The sequence below is a fragment of the Myotis myotis genome, unplaced genomic scaffold, assembly GCF_014108235.1.
Source record: "Myotis myotis isolate mMyoMyo1 unplaced genomic scaffold, mMyoMyo1.p scaffold_m19_p_11, whole genome shotgun sequence".
In the NCBI taxonomy this organism is placed as follows: domain Eukaryota; kingdom Metazoa; phylum Chordata; class Mammalia; order Chiroptera; family Vespertilionidae; genus Myotis; species Myotis myotis.
Window position 1 is genome coordinate 50825908 of NW_023416315.1, and position 17509 is coordinate 50843416.

Consider the following 17509-nt stretch of genomic DNA (forward strand, 5'->3'; position numbering starts at 1 on the left):
TTTTGACAAAAATTATTACACAAGTGATGTTGTATTTTTGTTCATGTCACATCACATCACGAGGCACGTAATGTCAGTTTGTTCTTTTACTGGTGATAGGAGCTCTGTCTGCTACATTTTTTAAATTGGAAGTAATACATGGAATACTTTGAGACTGTAAATATCTTACTCCCCAACAACGTTTCACTCAGTGGCTTTAGCATCATTGATAGATGATCCTGCCTGAACCAGTTATTACACTGGCAGCTGCAGATGGTGCCTTTCTAATTCTCTAATTCCATCACTCATTCCTTAGTAGTAGCACTCTTCTATAGAAGAGAGGTTCCTCTCTCCCTGCCTCGGGGGTTCTTTTTATTGTTTGATATATTATTTTGCATCACTCTCAGTATTCTTCTCTATCTTCTCAATCTCTACTGATTTTTTTTTTTTTTTTTTTTTTTTTTTTAGCTCTCTCTTGCTTTTCTGGAAACAGATGTTTCAGACTCACCTATACTTTGCTGATCCTAGACTAAGAATCTAAATACTCAAATTCTCAGAAAAGGAATTATTATCCACCTGTGGGAGGTAGTGAACCAAAGAGACCTCTATAGGCTAGAAGGTGACACTTGACTTTAGCCTTGAAGGATACAGCAAGCACAGAAAAAATCAGATATGTGCCAGGAGAGAGAGCACATCGAAACTTTTCATGGGAGTAGGATGTTCCTGTTCTATTAAAGAAAGGGCAAGTAGGAGGAAGCAGTCAGGTAAGGAAGGGCCTCAAATGCCAGGATGTTTGGGATGGGGAACAGGCAGGTTATAGGCAGTTGGGTCTATCAGGTAAGGCATCTAGAGCAGTGGGAAGGAAAAGTGATGGTTTGGAATGAGTATGATTAGAAGAGTATCTGCTATGTGTCCAGACAGGAGTCTACTCATTATATTCCTTAAAGAATGTAGGAATATTAGTTATACATTATCCTGTAATATAAGACTATTGCTGAGTTTTAAAATTGCCTTTCCAAATATTTCCTCAGAAAGATAACAGGCTCTCTCTAGTGGGAAGTGGGCATTACAATCGAATTACTACAGTGCAACTTCCAGGTTTCCTGACTCTGACTGTATGGGCCCATAGCACTTGTTTATTTTTTCCCTGAATTTTACCCAAAAATAATAATATTTATAAGACAGTCATGTTGGAAACGTGAACTGCTCTTATATAAGCAAAGAGAAGTGTGGTCACCACTGTGCCTAGCATTTACTCCAAGCACAGTGTTAGAAAGTGTAAATATAGATTTATGTAATTTATGAATACATAAGTTCTTATTATAACCCCTCTCAAGCCTTCAGCTGGATAACTAAGTGGTTTACAGGACAGCTCCTCCTGTACTTGCTTTGCAGCTGTGCGGCAGTGGCTCACTCAATTTATGAGGGAAAAAAATATCAAAATCCTATGCTTCCTTGAAGCTAAAACAGGATTGCTATAGAGTTTAATGACTGGTGTACATGTTCTGAATCATCAAGAAAAATTCTAATTGCACCAGGCAAGGAATGGAATAGCACGTTACAGAAATGGGATTTGGTTTTACCGTTGATAAGGAAAACAAAAGAAAAGTTAAAGAACTTTGCTATGAGAATGGCATGTATCCGAAAGGTCAATAACCAGCCACCAGCCCCAGCAAGAGAGGTTACTGCAAGTTAGAAAAACTTCCAGTTTTAAAACCCCATGTCCTATACTAGTATTTCGTCCACCCACATTTTACCTATCTTCTATCAAAGCATGTGCTCACTTGTGTTTTGGTAACTGTTGACAGATTCATTCTACACTGGAGAAAGGTTGGCTTTCACCAAACATTTTCTTCTCGTTTTCTTATAGCAAATCACGTGCTCAGCTTTGGAACCCTGGTCAGCACCTCCAATACCTACGATGGATCTGGTGTTGTGACCGTGGAAACGGACCACCCACTCCTCTGGACCATGGCCATCAAAAACTGACCCAGGGACTAGCCTTCGTAGCTCTGCCTCCAACTTACCTCATCTGCCAACAACTCATTGCTCAACAAGCACAGTTCCCCTTGGTCTGCAGGAGTCTAATTCTACTTGTTTTAAAGCTGTCAATGTTTAGTTAAATTCAGGTAACGTAATGACAGATCTCAGTTTTACAGTGAGGGGAGAAATCATTATGTTTAAGAAAATAAATAAGCTCTATTACATTCAGTTGAAAAACTAATGTGGATCATTCCACCATACAGTTCAGTACTTATTGTCCTTATGTTATTAATCATTCCATTTATCCTAGAAAATGACTTTAATTCAAAACTGAGAAAGCTCAGTGGGCTCCTTGGTATCAGCACACAGGCCTCCTGCTGCACACCCTCCAGGGCTTGGCACCCAGGGCTGCTTCCGAGCCTTTTAGCATTAGATTCCTGTGTAGCAGATGAAAGTTTCTTACCAGATTGAGATGTTAGGACTGCACCCTTTTACTTCAGCCTTATTACCGTCTCTTAAAAATAAGACCCATTGGCCTAATTATTAAATTTGAAAGCAGGCGGTTATGGAAGCTCTAGGTGAAAAGAGAAATGGCATGAATTCATAAAGCCCTGGGAAACTCCCCAAAGCTGCCTCATTGCCTTGCAGCCTGGACTGAGACAGCTGTGCACAGCAAGCCCAGAAGTGGAATCACTCCTGACACACCTCAGACTGAGAAACACTGGCTCGCAGGCAACACGCTTACCCGATGACCAGAACACGAGCCTGGCAGCCTGTGGGATGAGTGAGCTCCGTGCACTGAGGAGCCTGCGTTCCTGTGCCCCAGTCACCTGACTCCCCGGAGCCCTCTCCTCACCTGGAAATGGAGGGACTGGATGTAGGGTCCGGAGCCCGTTCCCACACTCAGGGCCCAAACACGGACTGGCGGTTCCTGGGCAGATCCTGCACAGGGTGAGGGTGTTAAGTCCGGCACTGAAACATTCACGTTGCTGTTAGGATTAGACCCTCCTCCAGCCTCTTACCCTTTCTGTCCCGTTTCCCAACCCGTGTGTGGCCATATAAACCAGGAAGTAGAAGAACCTGCCAGTGGGCTGCCGCTGTGGGAAAGGGACCAGCAGCTCTTTCCTCCTGGTGCTACGAGAGGGCCTCTCTGAACCAGCGCGCAGGTAACCGTGAGATCCTCTCAACCATCTGTGCCAACGTGTGTGAGACTGGAATCCAGATGTCAAATAAAAATGTTTAATGTGCGCGTGTGTGGTCAGTATTAAAGAAAACAATCTTCCTCAACTACTTCATTATCACCAACCTCTCACCTCAGTGCTTCTACATTTTAAAAAAGATTTCCTCAAAGGATGATTAGTAAGGGCAATACTTCACTCATCTGATTTCAGAGAACAACCAGAATTATTATTAATACATTCTCTAACCTCTTTCCCTGGGAGTTCCTTTCCAGATCCCCTGTGCCAGGTGTTTACCTGTGACCCCCCCTATAAAGTAGGATTAGGCATGGACCTGTGTACCCTATAGGACTGAGAAAGGAAGGACAGGTAGATTGCTTTTCAAGAGCTTTCTAAGCTGGAGGGGAAGGAAGAGAGAAGGCCCTGTCAGAGTAGAGGAACTGGAGGAAGCTGGAGGAGGAAGAGCGTGGCCAGCGAGGGAGGGCCCACGGAGCTCACACCCAGTGCTGCAGGGAGAGCCACCGCTAGGTCCTTCCATTCTTCTCAGCACAAACGCAGAGCCCAGAGCTCCTGTCCACACACCACCAAGCTCCCCCCTCACCACACAGACAAATGCACAGCCGCCGGGGAAGGTGGGCCAGCACCGGCTCCTTCAGTTCATTTAACTCGGAACCTCCAGCAGAAAAGCTTACCCAAGACTCCACACCACACCTGCACCAATGGAAACTGGAAAGCAGTGAGTGCCGGGTCAAGTGGGGGCATTCCCAGCACCTGTTGTCACTTTACTGCACATGTCGGGGCTCAGCCGCTATGTATTCATTACTAGGAATGTGTTCACAGCATGTAAAATAAATATGTCCATTGTTTTAAGATTTTACCACAAAAGAATGCATGTGCTATTTAATCTGAAAATCTTACCAGTGTTAAGTGGACATTTAGCTAAAGGAATACAGTTTACTGTATTAGCACTAATGGAGGCAGCACTGAGACTTCCCCACACCACCACCCGCTGTGACGCCCATTCCCCCCTACACCGCCCCCCCATGGAAGGCAGAGGGCCCCCTCCCCATTCCTGCCAGATTCCTGAAGAATGAGGCATTTGACCCCTTCCATTCCTAAATCTACTTAAGTGCCATTTTCTGCTACCTGACTACATCATTTAAAGATGTTGATTTTCAATCCTCACCTGAGAATGTGTTTATTGATTTTTAGAGAGGATGGAAAAGAGAGAAAAAGAAACATCAATCAGTTGCCTCCCATATGTACCCCAACCAGGGATCGAACCTGCACCCTAGGAATGTGCCCTGACCAGGAATCAAACACGCCACCACTTGGCGTACGGATGACCCGCCAACCAACTGAGCCACACTGGCCAGAGCTCCACTGCTTGCTTTTACACTAACACGGAGCCTGCAGGTGAGATCTCAGGTCACTGGGGAACCTGCCAGGCCTCTCCGGCTGCCCCTCTGCCCGCACACCTGTCCAGTTCGGGTCCTGACCTCCCGATTACGGCCTTAAAAGAAATTGGACGCTGGGCCCTGCTTGGAAAACCACTGGGTTCCTTGGCCCCTTTGGTTTCAGTCTTCTTCACACAGGTCAGATTTATAACTTATAAACCTAGAGATGGTCTCCCCAGAATGGCCCTAAGTTACCTCAATCTCCGATTAGTGACAGCTCTTCTCTTCCAGCAGCTGGGAATCCGCAGGTGATCCGAGGTGGAATAAGGCATCTGTGTGGTAGGGAACTGGGAGTGGACCCCAGCCCCAGCTGTAGGTCGTGCAGAGTAATACAGGGGTGGGCAAACATAGCTTTACAGGTGTGAGTTCACGAAACAGTTTATTCTCATATTGTTAGTTATTAATTATTAGTTTCCATACAAACAACCATAACCCTACTCTTGCCCACCAGCTCTGTATGTCTGCATTCCTTAACTCCTGCTAAGCAGACAGCAGTTTTCTCTGAGAACTAGGGCCATTTCAGGACATACAGAGGATCACTCGGCAAGGAGGCGGCGGCTGAGACAGCCTGGGCCGTCACAAGCTAGTGGCTGGAGCTACGCTTCTAACGTGTGCAGTGCCTCCGTGACAGACCTTGCTTATGCTGCTGCTCAGGTTCATGCTTCCCAAAGACTCACCTGAACGAGCAAAGCAAAGTGCACATGGACCTGACGTGACTGAGAAGGAGGGTCTGGGCCACGTCAGTGACGGGAGAAACCGTCCTCTCCAGAGTGCGCCTGTCAAACTATTCACCATGGCCCACCAGGAACACTCACAGTGCCCTAATAGTCTTATTCTAAATTGAAGAACAAGAACTCTATTCTATAGTGAGAAAACCCACCAAGGGGTGGAATAAAAATGCATAAAAGCACATTTTTAAAAAATGTGTGTGTGCAAGAGTTCTGCCTTGAGCATATACGTCTTTCCTATATTCAGGACAATATGAGTATAATTTACCACTTCAGCATTTAATAATGATAGTTTGTATACTATATGTGTGCTAAGAGGACTAGCCTACTTGGGACTATAAAATCAGTTTAGCCTCACTGGGGAAGGGGGCCACTAGTTTATTATGTTGAATCTATGGCATCCTATTCAGAATAAAATAAATGATCCTTATGCCTGGGCAAGATCAAATCTGAAAGCACAAGGCCACCCCATTCCCAGGGAGTCAATACATAGGAAATGGAAAATTCCTTGAACATACAAGTTAGTCCTTCCTTGCCCACAGCAGATTTCACTTATTAATCATAGTTTTCTTTTCTGATGAGCCCCTTCTCACAACACTCCTCCAGGCAGCCAGGATCAATGATTCTCCATTGGCGTGGCACCCCTGGAGGCTCGGAGCTGGTGCATGATGTCACCACTGGCCATACAGCAGCTCCCTGAGAAGGAGGTCATGGCAACATCATTCCTCACAGGTAATGGAGAGTTGAACACATCATCCTTCCTCACAGGTAATGGAGGGGTGAACAGGTCCAAGGACTTGTGCCCTATGGCCAGAGAGAAACAAATGCCTCCCTGCAAAACCTGAGCAGGGCCCCAAGGTCGCCCACAGCTGAGAAATAAGAAATTTCTAATAGACTCACAGCCGTCCCTGAGAACCAGGAAATCAAAGACATATAATACTCTGTTCGCCCAAGTGCTGAAAAGCATTTTTAACTGACAATAAAAGGAACTGATAAAAGATTAAAAATCATATCGTAAGTATGTATTTCTTTTAAAGACTAGTGAATGTTTAATAGGTAGTTATATTCTCAGACAATAAATATGGGAAATTATGGGTACAAAATTCGGTGGGAACTGAGCCAAGTCTGGATGGCAGAATTCATATTGTTTTAGTTGCTTAACATTATCAATTCTCTGTAAGAATGTAAACCCCTGGGGAGCATGAACGTTATGTCCCTCACTATCTGCTGCTTCCTCTGTCTGCAGCGGCTCTGCAGGCGGTACCTGTGGTGCCACTGTACCACTGGCAGTGACCAACCTCCCACGTGTGCCCAGGCCCCGGAATACACTGCATCACTCCCTAGTCCCTGAAAACTTACTCGTTTCCTTGCTTGATTCCTAACCAGGCAAGATTTGAGAAGAGATGCTAAAGCTCCCCCTGGACAGGTCCCTCGGTCCTAAAGACAAGGCTGTAATTCTCGACTGGAGAGTCCTGGTTCTACCGCTCACTCACGCACATCTGACAGAGGAAGTCACTGCACGGTCCCAGGGCTGGGCTTACAGACGTCACCCAGGCTCACATGGCTAGCCACACCCTCGTCACAAAGAAGAGAAGAGCACAGGCTGAGGCACTGGGAGCTGCTCGAAGGGGACAGACAAGGAAAAGCGGAGGCCGCGCGGCAGGCACTGGCAGGGTTGGAAGGTCAGCATGGACTGCAAGAGGCAAGGTTGGAAGCAACGGGAAGAGCACGTTTGGCCCCACTTGCAGGGGAAATAGAAAATAGGGGGTTACACAGACATTTTCCGGAGTTGGAAAGCTTGTAGCTGGAGCTATTTCCAGCTTTGGGGGTTCAAGGAGTGACCTTGGCCATCATGAGTTGATGTAGACTACAGACAAAAATACATGCTATTTTTAAACACTTGGAAACCATGGCATTCCATTCTGATATTTCCTTTGTTTTACATCTACTTGTTCCACAAATGAAACCTTTAACATGCACATAAAATTAGCCTGAGGAATCTAAAACCACAAATAGATATGCTATCTCCAACTGAATTACCCACGTAAACCTCTTTACCTGTTACTTTACCCTTTATAATACCCTTCATAATAACACTATAATCTAACTTTTTAAAAAAATGAATGCCACAAAATAATTAGTTTTTATTGGAAAACAAACCTCTCTTTTCCAAAAAATCTTGTCTTCATATTACTTTTATTAACACACATGCTCAGCACATATTTGTACAATGCATAAAGCAGCTTTCTATGTAATATTAAGATATTCTGCTCACCTGTCCCTTAAATTCCTACACTTGAGCCCCACTGCAAACTGCTGGATAACCCCAATATTATTGGCTATAAAATTTGAAAAATAGTCTCAAAAATAGGGTGGCTTTCAATACACTGGCTATGGAACCAAATATGTGAAGGACACAGAGCAAGGGCTTTCTCAGAATAACAGAGGTTTCACTGTTTTGTGCTCTAGGAAATACTAAGTGTCCGTCAATTCTCTCTCTACTATGCCAATTTTGTTAATTTAAGAAATACTTTTCACTTTACCTTTCATTCCCTATTCAGGAAAAAAAATTTCCTAGGTCCCAAAGGTTTACACATTCTGCCCTTTTATTGGCACTTCTTAAAATTCAGGGGAGCCTCCGTGAATAATGGGGTGAGGAGAAGTGGTGCAGAGTTGTTGGGATCGCTTTTAGTCAGTGAATTATGCATATTTTAAAGTTGACCTTTTAATCCAAGTTTTTATTCAATACCATAGCAAGGAATCCAGCAACATGGTCAGTCAAACATTTGTATGCCAATGGCATTGAAGAATGAGTTTCATGAGGAAAAAAAATAGATAATAAAGAAGCCAATATATTCTCTTTAAGGCTAAATGGAGGTTGAAGAGAGATTTATTTTTAGGTAGAAAGTAAGTTGTCCACAAAAAGAAAAAAATTGTCCTAAGTTTTAAGAAGTGGATATTCATATCATTTTTGTAATTTCTCCTCTAGATGAGATATTGCTAGTAATTGTGTATCTATAGAAATGCAAATGCAAACCTAGTGTTAGTCACACTGACACTATTGCTTTTCATTCCTGTTTCCAGGAAGAAATCATTTTCCAAGTTGCCGTAGGCTTAACCTTTCTCTTGGGTAGATGTGCAATTTATCAGAATCTCCAAAGCATAAAAATTAAGTAAATATACATCGAAGGGGATAGGATGGCCCAGCGGCATGGCTCAGTGATTGAGCATCAATGCAGGAACCAAGACGTCATGGTTTTATTCCAGTCAGGGCACATGCCTGGGCTGCTGGCTAGATCCCCAGTAGGTTCGTGCAGGAGACAGCCAATGGATGATGTTCCTCTCTCATTGCTGTTTCTATGTCTCTACCCCTCTCCCTTCCTCTCTTTCTAAATATCAATGAAAACATTAAAAAAAAAATGGGGGCCGGGGGATAGGATGAATGGATTGACAACAAAGAATTAGGAGTTAGAAAAAGCCCTGAGTTCCAGAATTTCCTACTTATTCATATTCTAGCCTCCTCAAAACATTCCCTATACCAGGTCCTGTTGTAGACTCTATGGGAGGCACATTTCATCCATGTGTAAAAAAGAATCACTTGACATGTTTGCCATCCAGAGCCACAAAACGGACTCCCTCACTCTCAAACCTCAAGCTCACTGGGGTTCACCTAGGTTGAACAGACACTTGTGGGATCTGGCCCCTAAATTAATCCCCAAAATTCTGTGTTGAGTAACTCCCCAGGAAAGCCAACATTTTATACCTACCTGAAGTTTGAGGGAGGAGATACATGCTGTTTTTGAGACGTGTGCGGCTGAGCTAAAATCATCAGAAGCTTAGTTAGCTTTGTATTTTTTTTGCAAATGTATTCTTATGGCCCCATTGAAAATGTAATGCTATTGCATCTGTTGTCGGGTTTCTAGTGTGAAGATGTATGGCTGGTGATGTGTGCAAGGACGCAGATGAAAGAACAGAGGGGACAATAGCTTCCCTGGCTGGAGGAGAGTTCAAAGTCCCAGACAGAAGGCCGACCCTGTGCTGTCCCACTACCACCACTGGCTAACCTGCCCCTGTCCCTGGCTGTATTGGTCACAATGGCCAGAACATGGAAGCAGCCTAAGTGTCCACTGACGAATGAATGTACAGACGATGTTTATGTACATCTACATATATGCACAATGGAATACCACTCAACAATAAAAAAGACAGAATACTGCCATTTGTAACAAGAGGGTGTTAATGCTAAGTGAAGTAAGTTAGACAGAAAAGAACAAAAAAAGTATAATTTCACTCACCAAACTCATAGATACAGGCAACAGAGTCTCAAGGGCACTAGTAAATAGGAGTGCACAGGCAGACGGGCCCAGGAAGACAGATGGACAGAGTGGCGAAGATGGACACACGTACAACAGGACGTCCCAGCGTGGAGATCCCCACTTTCTGATTCCCTCTGCATTATTTCAGGCATTAAGATAGTATTTATTTTCTTATTCCAAAACCCATTTTTTTTCATAAACAAAATCTAAGCTTATTCAATCATGTATTCATTCAACAAACATTACTGACAAATCTGTCCTGACTCTGGACTTCCAGTCAAGGTGACAGAGTACGTAATACCATGCTCACCTCCTCCCACAACCACGTCAAAATCACAACTATATTACAGAACCACCACCTGAAGATTAGCTAAGCAGAAGTCCTATAACTAAGGTTGTAAAGCAGCAGCCACATGGAGACTGGTAGGAGGGCCTGAGAGATGGGTCAGGCACGTCCCTCACCCTCAGTGTAGGGGTTAGGAAATGGGGGATATTTTGGCTTGAGAGGTACCCACTGAGGAACAAGGGGTCCCAGCCCAGGGCACCAGTGCCAGGAAGTGGAGTCCCCATAATATCTGCTGTGGTTATGGCTGATTGAGACAGAGGCTGCTGGAGACCTAGGGATTACAGATCTTAATCTGTACACAAGCTCGCCCACAAATTCCCTCCCTCTAAGCTCCAGGGAGGGGTAGCAGCTTGAAAACAGGGACATATGGGGAGGAACTAAATTGACTAACTTCAGAGCGAGGGCTGGAGGGACGGGAGTCAGGGCAGTTCTCTCCCAGGGACAGCAATGCTGGGAGGTCTGAAACTCTCCCAGTGGCTTTCCCACATAGGCAAACTTGCCTAAAATCTCTCAAAGTTCCCCCAAAATCAGTGACAGCCTTGGTGTGCCCTGTGCCTCTTGTTGAGTGGCCCCGAGCCTAGCACTAGTGGCAGCCAGCCTATGCTCTAAGCCTAGTCCCTCCCAGTGCCTCCAAGCCTAGCACAGGCAGCAACCAACCACAGGTCACTTTGCAGCTCCTACCAGGCAGCTCCAGGCCGGGCACAGGCAATGGCTGGCCTTGGCCTGCACCAGAACCCGTCCCCAGAGGTCCCACAATCAACATACCCAGGGGTTGGTTTCAGACCACACCAGAGCATCACCCAATTAGATCCACAAAAGACACACCAAAAGGATATGTCTCATTGGGCAAGGGAAACAAAGAGAAAAATAAACAATGGGATTACATCAAACAAAGTGTTTGTACAAAAAAGAAAACCATTGACAAAACAAAAGGACAACCTACTGAATGGAAGAAGATACTTGCCAATAATACATCCAATAAGGGCTAATGTCAAAAATATATAAAGATCTCACACATATAACTTAACACCAAATAAACAAGTATCTGAATAGGCATAGGACCTGAATAGACATATAGATGGCCAAGAGACACATGAAAGGATGCACAAGGTCACTAATCATCAGAGATACAAATTAAAACCACAAGGAGGTATCACCTCACACTTGTGGGAATGGCTATCATCAATAAATCAACAAATGACAAGTGCTGGAGAAAATGTGGAGAAAAAAGAACCCTTATGCACATTTGGTGGGATTGCAAATCAGTGCAGCCACCATGGTAAACAGTATGGAGAGTCTTCAAAAAATTAAAAGTAGAACTACCTTATGATCCAGCAATTCCACCTCTGGGATTTATCTGAAGAAATCCAAGACATTAATTCAAATATATACCCTTATGTTTCTTAAAGCATCTATACTAATAAAAGGATAATATGCTAATTAGACTGGGAGACCGGACATCTTCCGACCATCAAACTTCCTTCTGGACAAAGCCACGGTGGTGGGGGCCGAGGCAGAGGCAGTTAGGGGCAATCAGGCCAGCAGGGGAGGGCAGTTGGGGGCCATGAGGCTGGCAGGAGAGGGCAGTTGGGTTCCATCAGGCTGGCAGGGGAGCAGTTAGGTGGCGATCAAGCTGGTAGGCAGGCAAGTGATTAGGAGCCAACAGTCCCTGTGGGATGGGGCCTAAACCGGCAGTTGGACATCCCCCGAAGGGTCGCAGATTGGAGAGGGTGCAGGCCAGGCTGAGGGACACCCCGTGCATGAATTTCATGCACTGGGCCTCTATTTATAATAGCTAAACTATGGAAGCAATCCAAGTGCCCATCAATAGATGAGTGGATAAAAAAGCTGTGGTATAATATAGACCAATGGAATAGAATAGGGAACCCAGAAATTGACCTAAACCACTATGCTCAATTAATATTTGACAAAGGAGGCAAGAACATACAATGGAGTCCAGCCAGTCTCTCAATAAATGGTGCTAGGAAAATCAGACAGATACATGCAAAAAATTGAAACTAGACCACAAACTTACACCATACACAAAAATAAACTCAAAATGGATAAAGGACTTAAATGTAAGATGGGAAACCATAAAAATCTTAGAGGAATCCTCAGGCAGCAAAATCTCAGACATAAACCAAAGCAATATCTTCACTGATACAGCTCCTAGGGCAATGGAAACTAAAGAGAAAATAAACAAATGGGACTACATCAAAATACAAAGCTTCTGCACAGCAAAAGAAACCATCAGCAAAACAACAAGAAAGTCCACTGCATGGGAGAACATATTTGCCAATGTTATCACTGATAAAGGTTTAATCTCCAACATTTATAGGGAATTCATACAACTTAACAAAAGGAAGATAAACAATCCAATCAAAAAATGGGCAACGGACCTAAATAGACACTTTTCAAAAGAGGACATAAGGATGGCCAAGAGACATATGAAAACATGCTCAAAGTCACTAATCATCCGAGAGATGCAAATCAAAACGACAATGAGGTACCATCTCACACCTGTCAGAATGGCTATCATCAACAAATCAACAAATGACAAGTGCTGGCGAGGATGCGGAGAAAAAGGAACCCTCATGCACTGCTGGTGGGAATGCAGACTGGTGCAGTCACTATGGAGAACAGTATGGAGTTTCCTCAAAAAACTAAAAATGGAACTCCCATTTAACCCAGTGATCCCACTTCTAGGAATATATCCCAAGAAACTAGAAACACCAATCAGAAAGGATATATGAACCCCTATGTTCATAGCAGCACAATTTACCGTAGCTAAGATTTGGAAACAGCCTAAGTGCCAATCAGCAGATGAGTGGATTAAAAAACTGTGGTTCATGTACACAATGGAATACTACACTGCGGTAAAAAAGGAACTTTTACCATTTGCAACAGCATGGATGGAACTGGAGAGCATTATGCTAAGCGAAATAAGCCAGTCAGAGAAAGATAAATATCACATGATCTCACTCATTTTGTGGAATATAATGAACAACATAAACTGATGAACAAAAACAGATCCAGAGACAGAGAAGCTTCGATCAGACGTCAAACCTTAGAGGGAAAGTAGAGGAGGGTGAGGGTAATGGGGAGAGATCAACCAAAGGATTTGTATGCATGCATATAAGCCTAACCAATGGACACAGACAACAGGGGGGTGAGGGCATGAGTGTGTGTGGGGGGGGGGGGGGCAATGGGGGATAAGGACACATGTGTAATACCTTAATCAATAAAGAAAAAAATAAAAATAGAACTACCATATGATCCAGCAATCTTACTTCTGTGTATATATCTAAAGAAATAAAAACAGGATATTTTTTTTAAAAGCTGTGGTACAGTTACACAATGGAATATTACTTGGCCATAAAAAGGAAAAAATCTTACCTTTTGTAACAGCATGGGTGGACCTAACTGAAATAGTCAGACAAAGACAAATGCCATATGATTTCACTTATATGGAATCTAAGGAACAAAATAAACAAAACAGAAACAAACTAATAGATACAGAGGACAAATTGATGGTTGCTAAATGGGAAGAAGGTTGGGTGATGGGGGGAAAGAGGAAGGTATACAAATTGCCAGTAACAACAGCAGTCACAGACATGGAAAGCAGAGCATAGGAAATGTAGTCAATAATACTGTGATAACTATCAGATGGGTGTTAAACTATCGAGGGGGTCACTTTGTAAGTTATATAAATGTGTAACTGCTAGGCTGTGCATCTGAAACCAATATATCATTGTATGTACTGTAACTGAGAAATAAAAAATTTAAGAAAACATTATTGAGCATCTCCTCCTTAAGTTACATTTTAGTCATTATAATCATACTCTTGCTAATACCCTCTTGCTGTGCTCCACAGGCAAAGCCAAAACCCTGTTTAAATGCAACCTCCACCTCTTCTCCCCCGAAAATAGCTGGTGAGCACCAACCGTGATGACTGTTCTTTAAGTGGGCCCTTACCAATGCCTGGCGATCATACTACGTCTCCATAATCCATTCACCCCTACATCATATGTGTCTTCCCCCTGCATCCTCCTCCTTGGTATTAGAAAAAGATGCTACCTTAAACAAACCTTCTTCTATTGACCCCAGTTCACCGAATAGCTACCACCTCATTTCTCTATTCTCCTTTGTAGTAAACTCCTTTCAAAAGTTTTCCAAGTAAGTGCACATTTTCCCAGTTCCCCTCCTCCCGTTTCTCTCTGGAACCCACTGTGATGCCTCGGTCCCACCACTTACCAAGCCACTGTCTCTCAGGCACCAGTGGCCCCCATGTGGCTAAAGCCAGTGGTGATGCCTCGGTGGATTTGACCCATCAGGAAATCTCACACTCTGAGCACGTTCTTCCCCTGATGTCAGGACGTCACACTGTCCTGGTTTTACTCTGACCCCACTGGTCACCCCTCGTCTCTGTCCTTCACTGGTTCCCCTACTGTTCCTCCAGCCTGTCACGTGGACTGCTCCTGCCTCAGTCCTCACTCTTCTCATTGTGTCTGCCCACACTCAGCGATCTCCTCTGTGGCCTCAGACGTCTGCATGGAAACTCTGTCGGATGTCTCCGTGGCCTGTGCGCCCTGGTGTCTAACGGATTTGTCTCACTCAGTGTGGCCACCCCCAGCCCCGCGCTGTTCTCCCCAAAGCCTGCTCCATCTGTGACCTTCCATCTCGATGACAGCAAGGCACTGCTCCAGCTATCCAGGCCCTGTCTCCTCTTTCTCTCCTTATTTCTAGATTCTAGATGTATTTAGCATCCAACCACTTTTCACCATCTCTGCCATTGAGGCCCCTGCTCCCAGCCACTGCTGTCTCCCATCTGAATCACTGCAATCACCCAAATGGCCCATCCTTCTGACTGTCCTTCTTCCCCAGCATGGCCGCCACGTCCCACTACATAATCCCTTTACTTAAAACCCTGCAGTGCTTAGGAAAAAAGCCAACGTCCTTACATGGACCAGAACGCCCAGATGGCCTGGCCACGCCACCCACAACCTCTCTCGCATTATCTCTCCAGCTGCTCACGCTGCTCAAGCCCCACAGGCCTCCGTGCTGTGCCGCAGACACACCTGCTGCCTCAGGGCCTTTGCTTGGCTATTTTCTGCCTGGAAACTCCTCCCCAGATACCCTGCCGGCTGGTGTCCTCATCATTTTCAAATCATTTCCCAAATCTCACCTTCCCAACAAGGCCTTCCTGAAAGATGCTACTTAATAAGGAAACAGGCCCAACTACCCCGATCTACCGCACCCGTTCCTGGGACTCTCAACCCCTTACTTTGCTTTAATTTCTTTTTTCAAAGAATGTATCACCTCCCATACCGTATGATGTACTTTTTAGTAGGCAATCTCCACAAGGGCAGGGATTTTTGCTTTATTCACGGATGTATCCCAAGCCCCTGGCACATCGTCTGTTGCATCGTGAACTCGGCCATCCGACACTGGCTTATTGAGATTTATCTGCGCCAGGCACTGGGAACTGAGCCCGGGATGAGACAAATCTAGCAGCTGTCCCCTTGGAGCTTACAGTCTAATTCTTATTGAGATTTCCCGGAGACAACCGATTTTGGGAATATTTAAAAGAAAGTGGGAAGGCATCCAGGGAAATTCCATCAGCCTCTCTTCAGAGCACAGCTCCAGCCAAACCTTCAAACTCTGATGAATGAAATTGACACTGTGACCATGTGACTGGGGCTGCAGGCTTCCTTGCTGTCCCCCACAATAAGGAGGCGACAATCACAGCCCCAAGTTCCTCAGTCCAGGATGTAAAAAAGAATCCCCCCTAATGATACAAAATATAATTAACGAGCAAAATAAATCACGGAAGGCACTGTGGAATTCTAATCTTTCCACACTCCTCTCCAAAAAAAAAGACACAATCAAAGTGAAATATGCCCATTTAAAAACCCCCTCACATGGTAATCAAATCTTAGCCAATCATTCGCCAACTGAAACCCTTCCATGCCCATTTTTTCTGCAGTTCTGGCAGTAAATTGATAACCCCGGGCAAATTTTACTAGTAATTAGCACCCTTTAGAAATAGTTGGCTAACTTAGTCAACTAGGAAATAACCTCACCCAAATGATTAAGTCCAAATTGCATCTCAAATCCATCACCCGTTTTTACCGTGTGAACAGACCATCACTCCAGGATTGTCAGTTACAACAGTTACAGGCCTATGTTTTAACACACGCACAGCACAGGGCACAGCAAATACGCCAGCTGGCTCATCTCCACACCACCACTCCAGGTGACCTGCCAGCCACTGGGTGTGGACACATATCCCCAAGTAGCTCTGGCCCCGTCCTTCACCCAGTGGAGAGGGTATCCAATGGAAAGCCTCCTTATTCCAGGTGAGTCACCTGTGTGCTCAACGTGAGGCAAGCCAGGGCCTGCTTTGGGAAGAACTAGCTGGTGGCTGTGCATGATTGGCCTGACAGCTGTGCTGATCACAGAAGACTCCCTTTCTCACACCCTTCACTCCAAAATAGCATTTCTGAAGCATCTATTATTTAACAAGTGTGTTCATTTATCCTATTTAATTTAAAAATAAGACTGAGAATGGGGTAATTTTAACTCCAACACATGGATGAGAAAATGGAGCAGCAGGAGGCTTAGAGCACTCACCCAGAGCCAGAGCCAAGGCCACGGCCAGAGGTAGGGCCAGGGCCAGGGCCAGCACAGGTTCTCCGGTTGCCTGCCTGCCAGTCACCTGCCACCAGCTGGGCCACTGCCAGCTTCCACCTCCATTCCCCCATCTTCTCCCTTGCTCAAGCTTTGTCTCCCTCCTCTACCATTGCAGTGAGAGTGATCTTAAAATGCAAACCTGCTTGCTCAACTTCTGTGCGTGGCTTACACGGCACCCAGGCTGAGGTCCCACATCATCCTGCAAGACCATCTGTCCTCTGTCTCCCTCTCCCATCTGCTCACCATCCCCAGCCACATGACATCTTCCAGTTCTCAACTGAATGTGCTCTCTCAAGGCCTACCCACAAGATACCTCCTCTGCCTTCGACCCCGCCCCTGCCCCTTCCACTAGGCTTGTCACTGGTCTTACAGGCAGCCACTAGGGAAGCCAGATCCCAGGCACTTCACTGAGGTCTTCCTTGGCCTCTCCCAGGAGAGGGAAGCACTGGTGCCCATGCCGGACTTGACTAGACTCAAAGAACCCGGCCTTCACCCTGGGTGAGACAGGTGGACATGGTTTTAGGTGAGTGGACTCTTCTGGACCAAGTAGCCAGTAGTCTGGTTAAAGGGGGACAAGGAAATCTGGGAAGGAGTATCAATTTGATCCAATATGTTATGATATTAATCATTCTACAATATCAAGGTACCTTTCTTATATCCTAGACTAGTGGCCCAGTGCACAGATTCATGCACATTGAAAGGAAATTAATTAGAAGAAATATTTTAATATTGCTATTTGCCCTTTCTCTATAATAGAAGTGTCAACCAAATTCACCATCGACAATGACAGATGGAAACACACGCATGTTATTGGTGCTAGTGAGAGCTT

At 44.9% G+C, this 17509-nt stretch overlaps 1 protein-coding gene and 1 long non-coding RNA gene across 5 annotated transcripts in view; one reads left to right on the top strand and one right to left on the bottom strand.

The window, feature by feature from the left end:
• TPK1 (thiamin pyrophosphokinase 1) overlaps positions 1-7224 on the top strand; it is a 292735-nt gene extending 285511 nt beyond the window's left edge. For 2 of the 4 annotated variants that reach the window (XM_036328434.1, XM_036328436.1), the window contains exon 8: positions 1850-3209. In XM_036328434.1, coding sequence (XP_036184327.1) covers positions 1850-1968 — 119 coding nt within the window. In that variant the 3' untranslated portion in view covers positions 1969-3209. Of the gene's footprint in view, positions 1-1849; positions 3877-4415 lie in introns of those variants that run through there. The other 2 variants (XM_036328433.1, XM_036328440.1) reach the window with 2 other exon arrangements.
• LOC118666299 overlaps positions 1-16950 on the bottom strand; it is a 29689-nt gene extending 12739 nt beyond the window's left edge. The window contains exon 1 of the long non-coding RNA XR_004970932.1: positions 16820-16950. This is a non-coding gene — a long non-coding RNA (uncharacterized LOC118666299). The remainder of the gene's footprint in view (positions 1-16819) is intronic.
• Between the last annotated feature and the right edge of the window lie 559 nt (positions 16951-17509).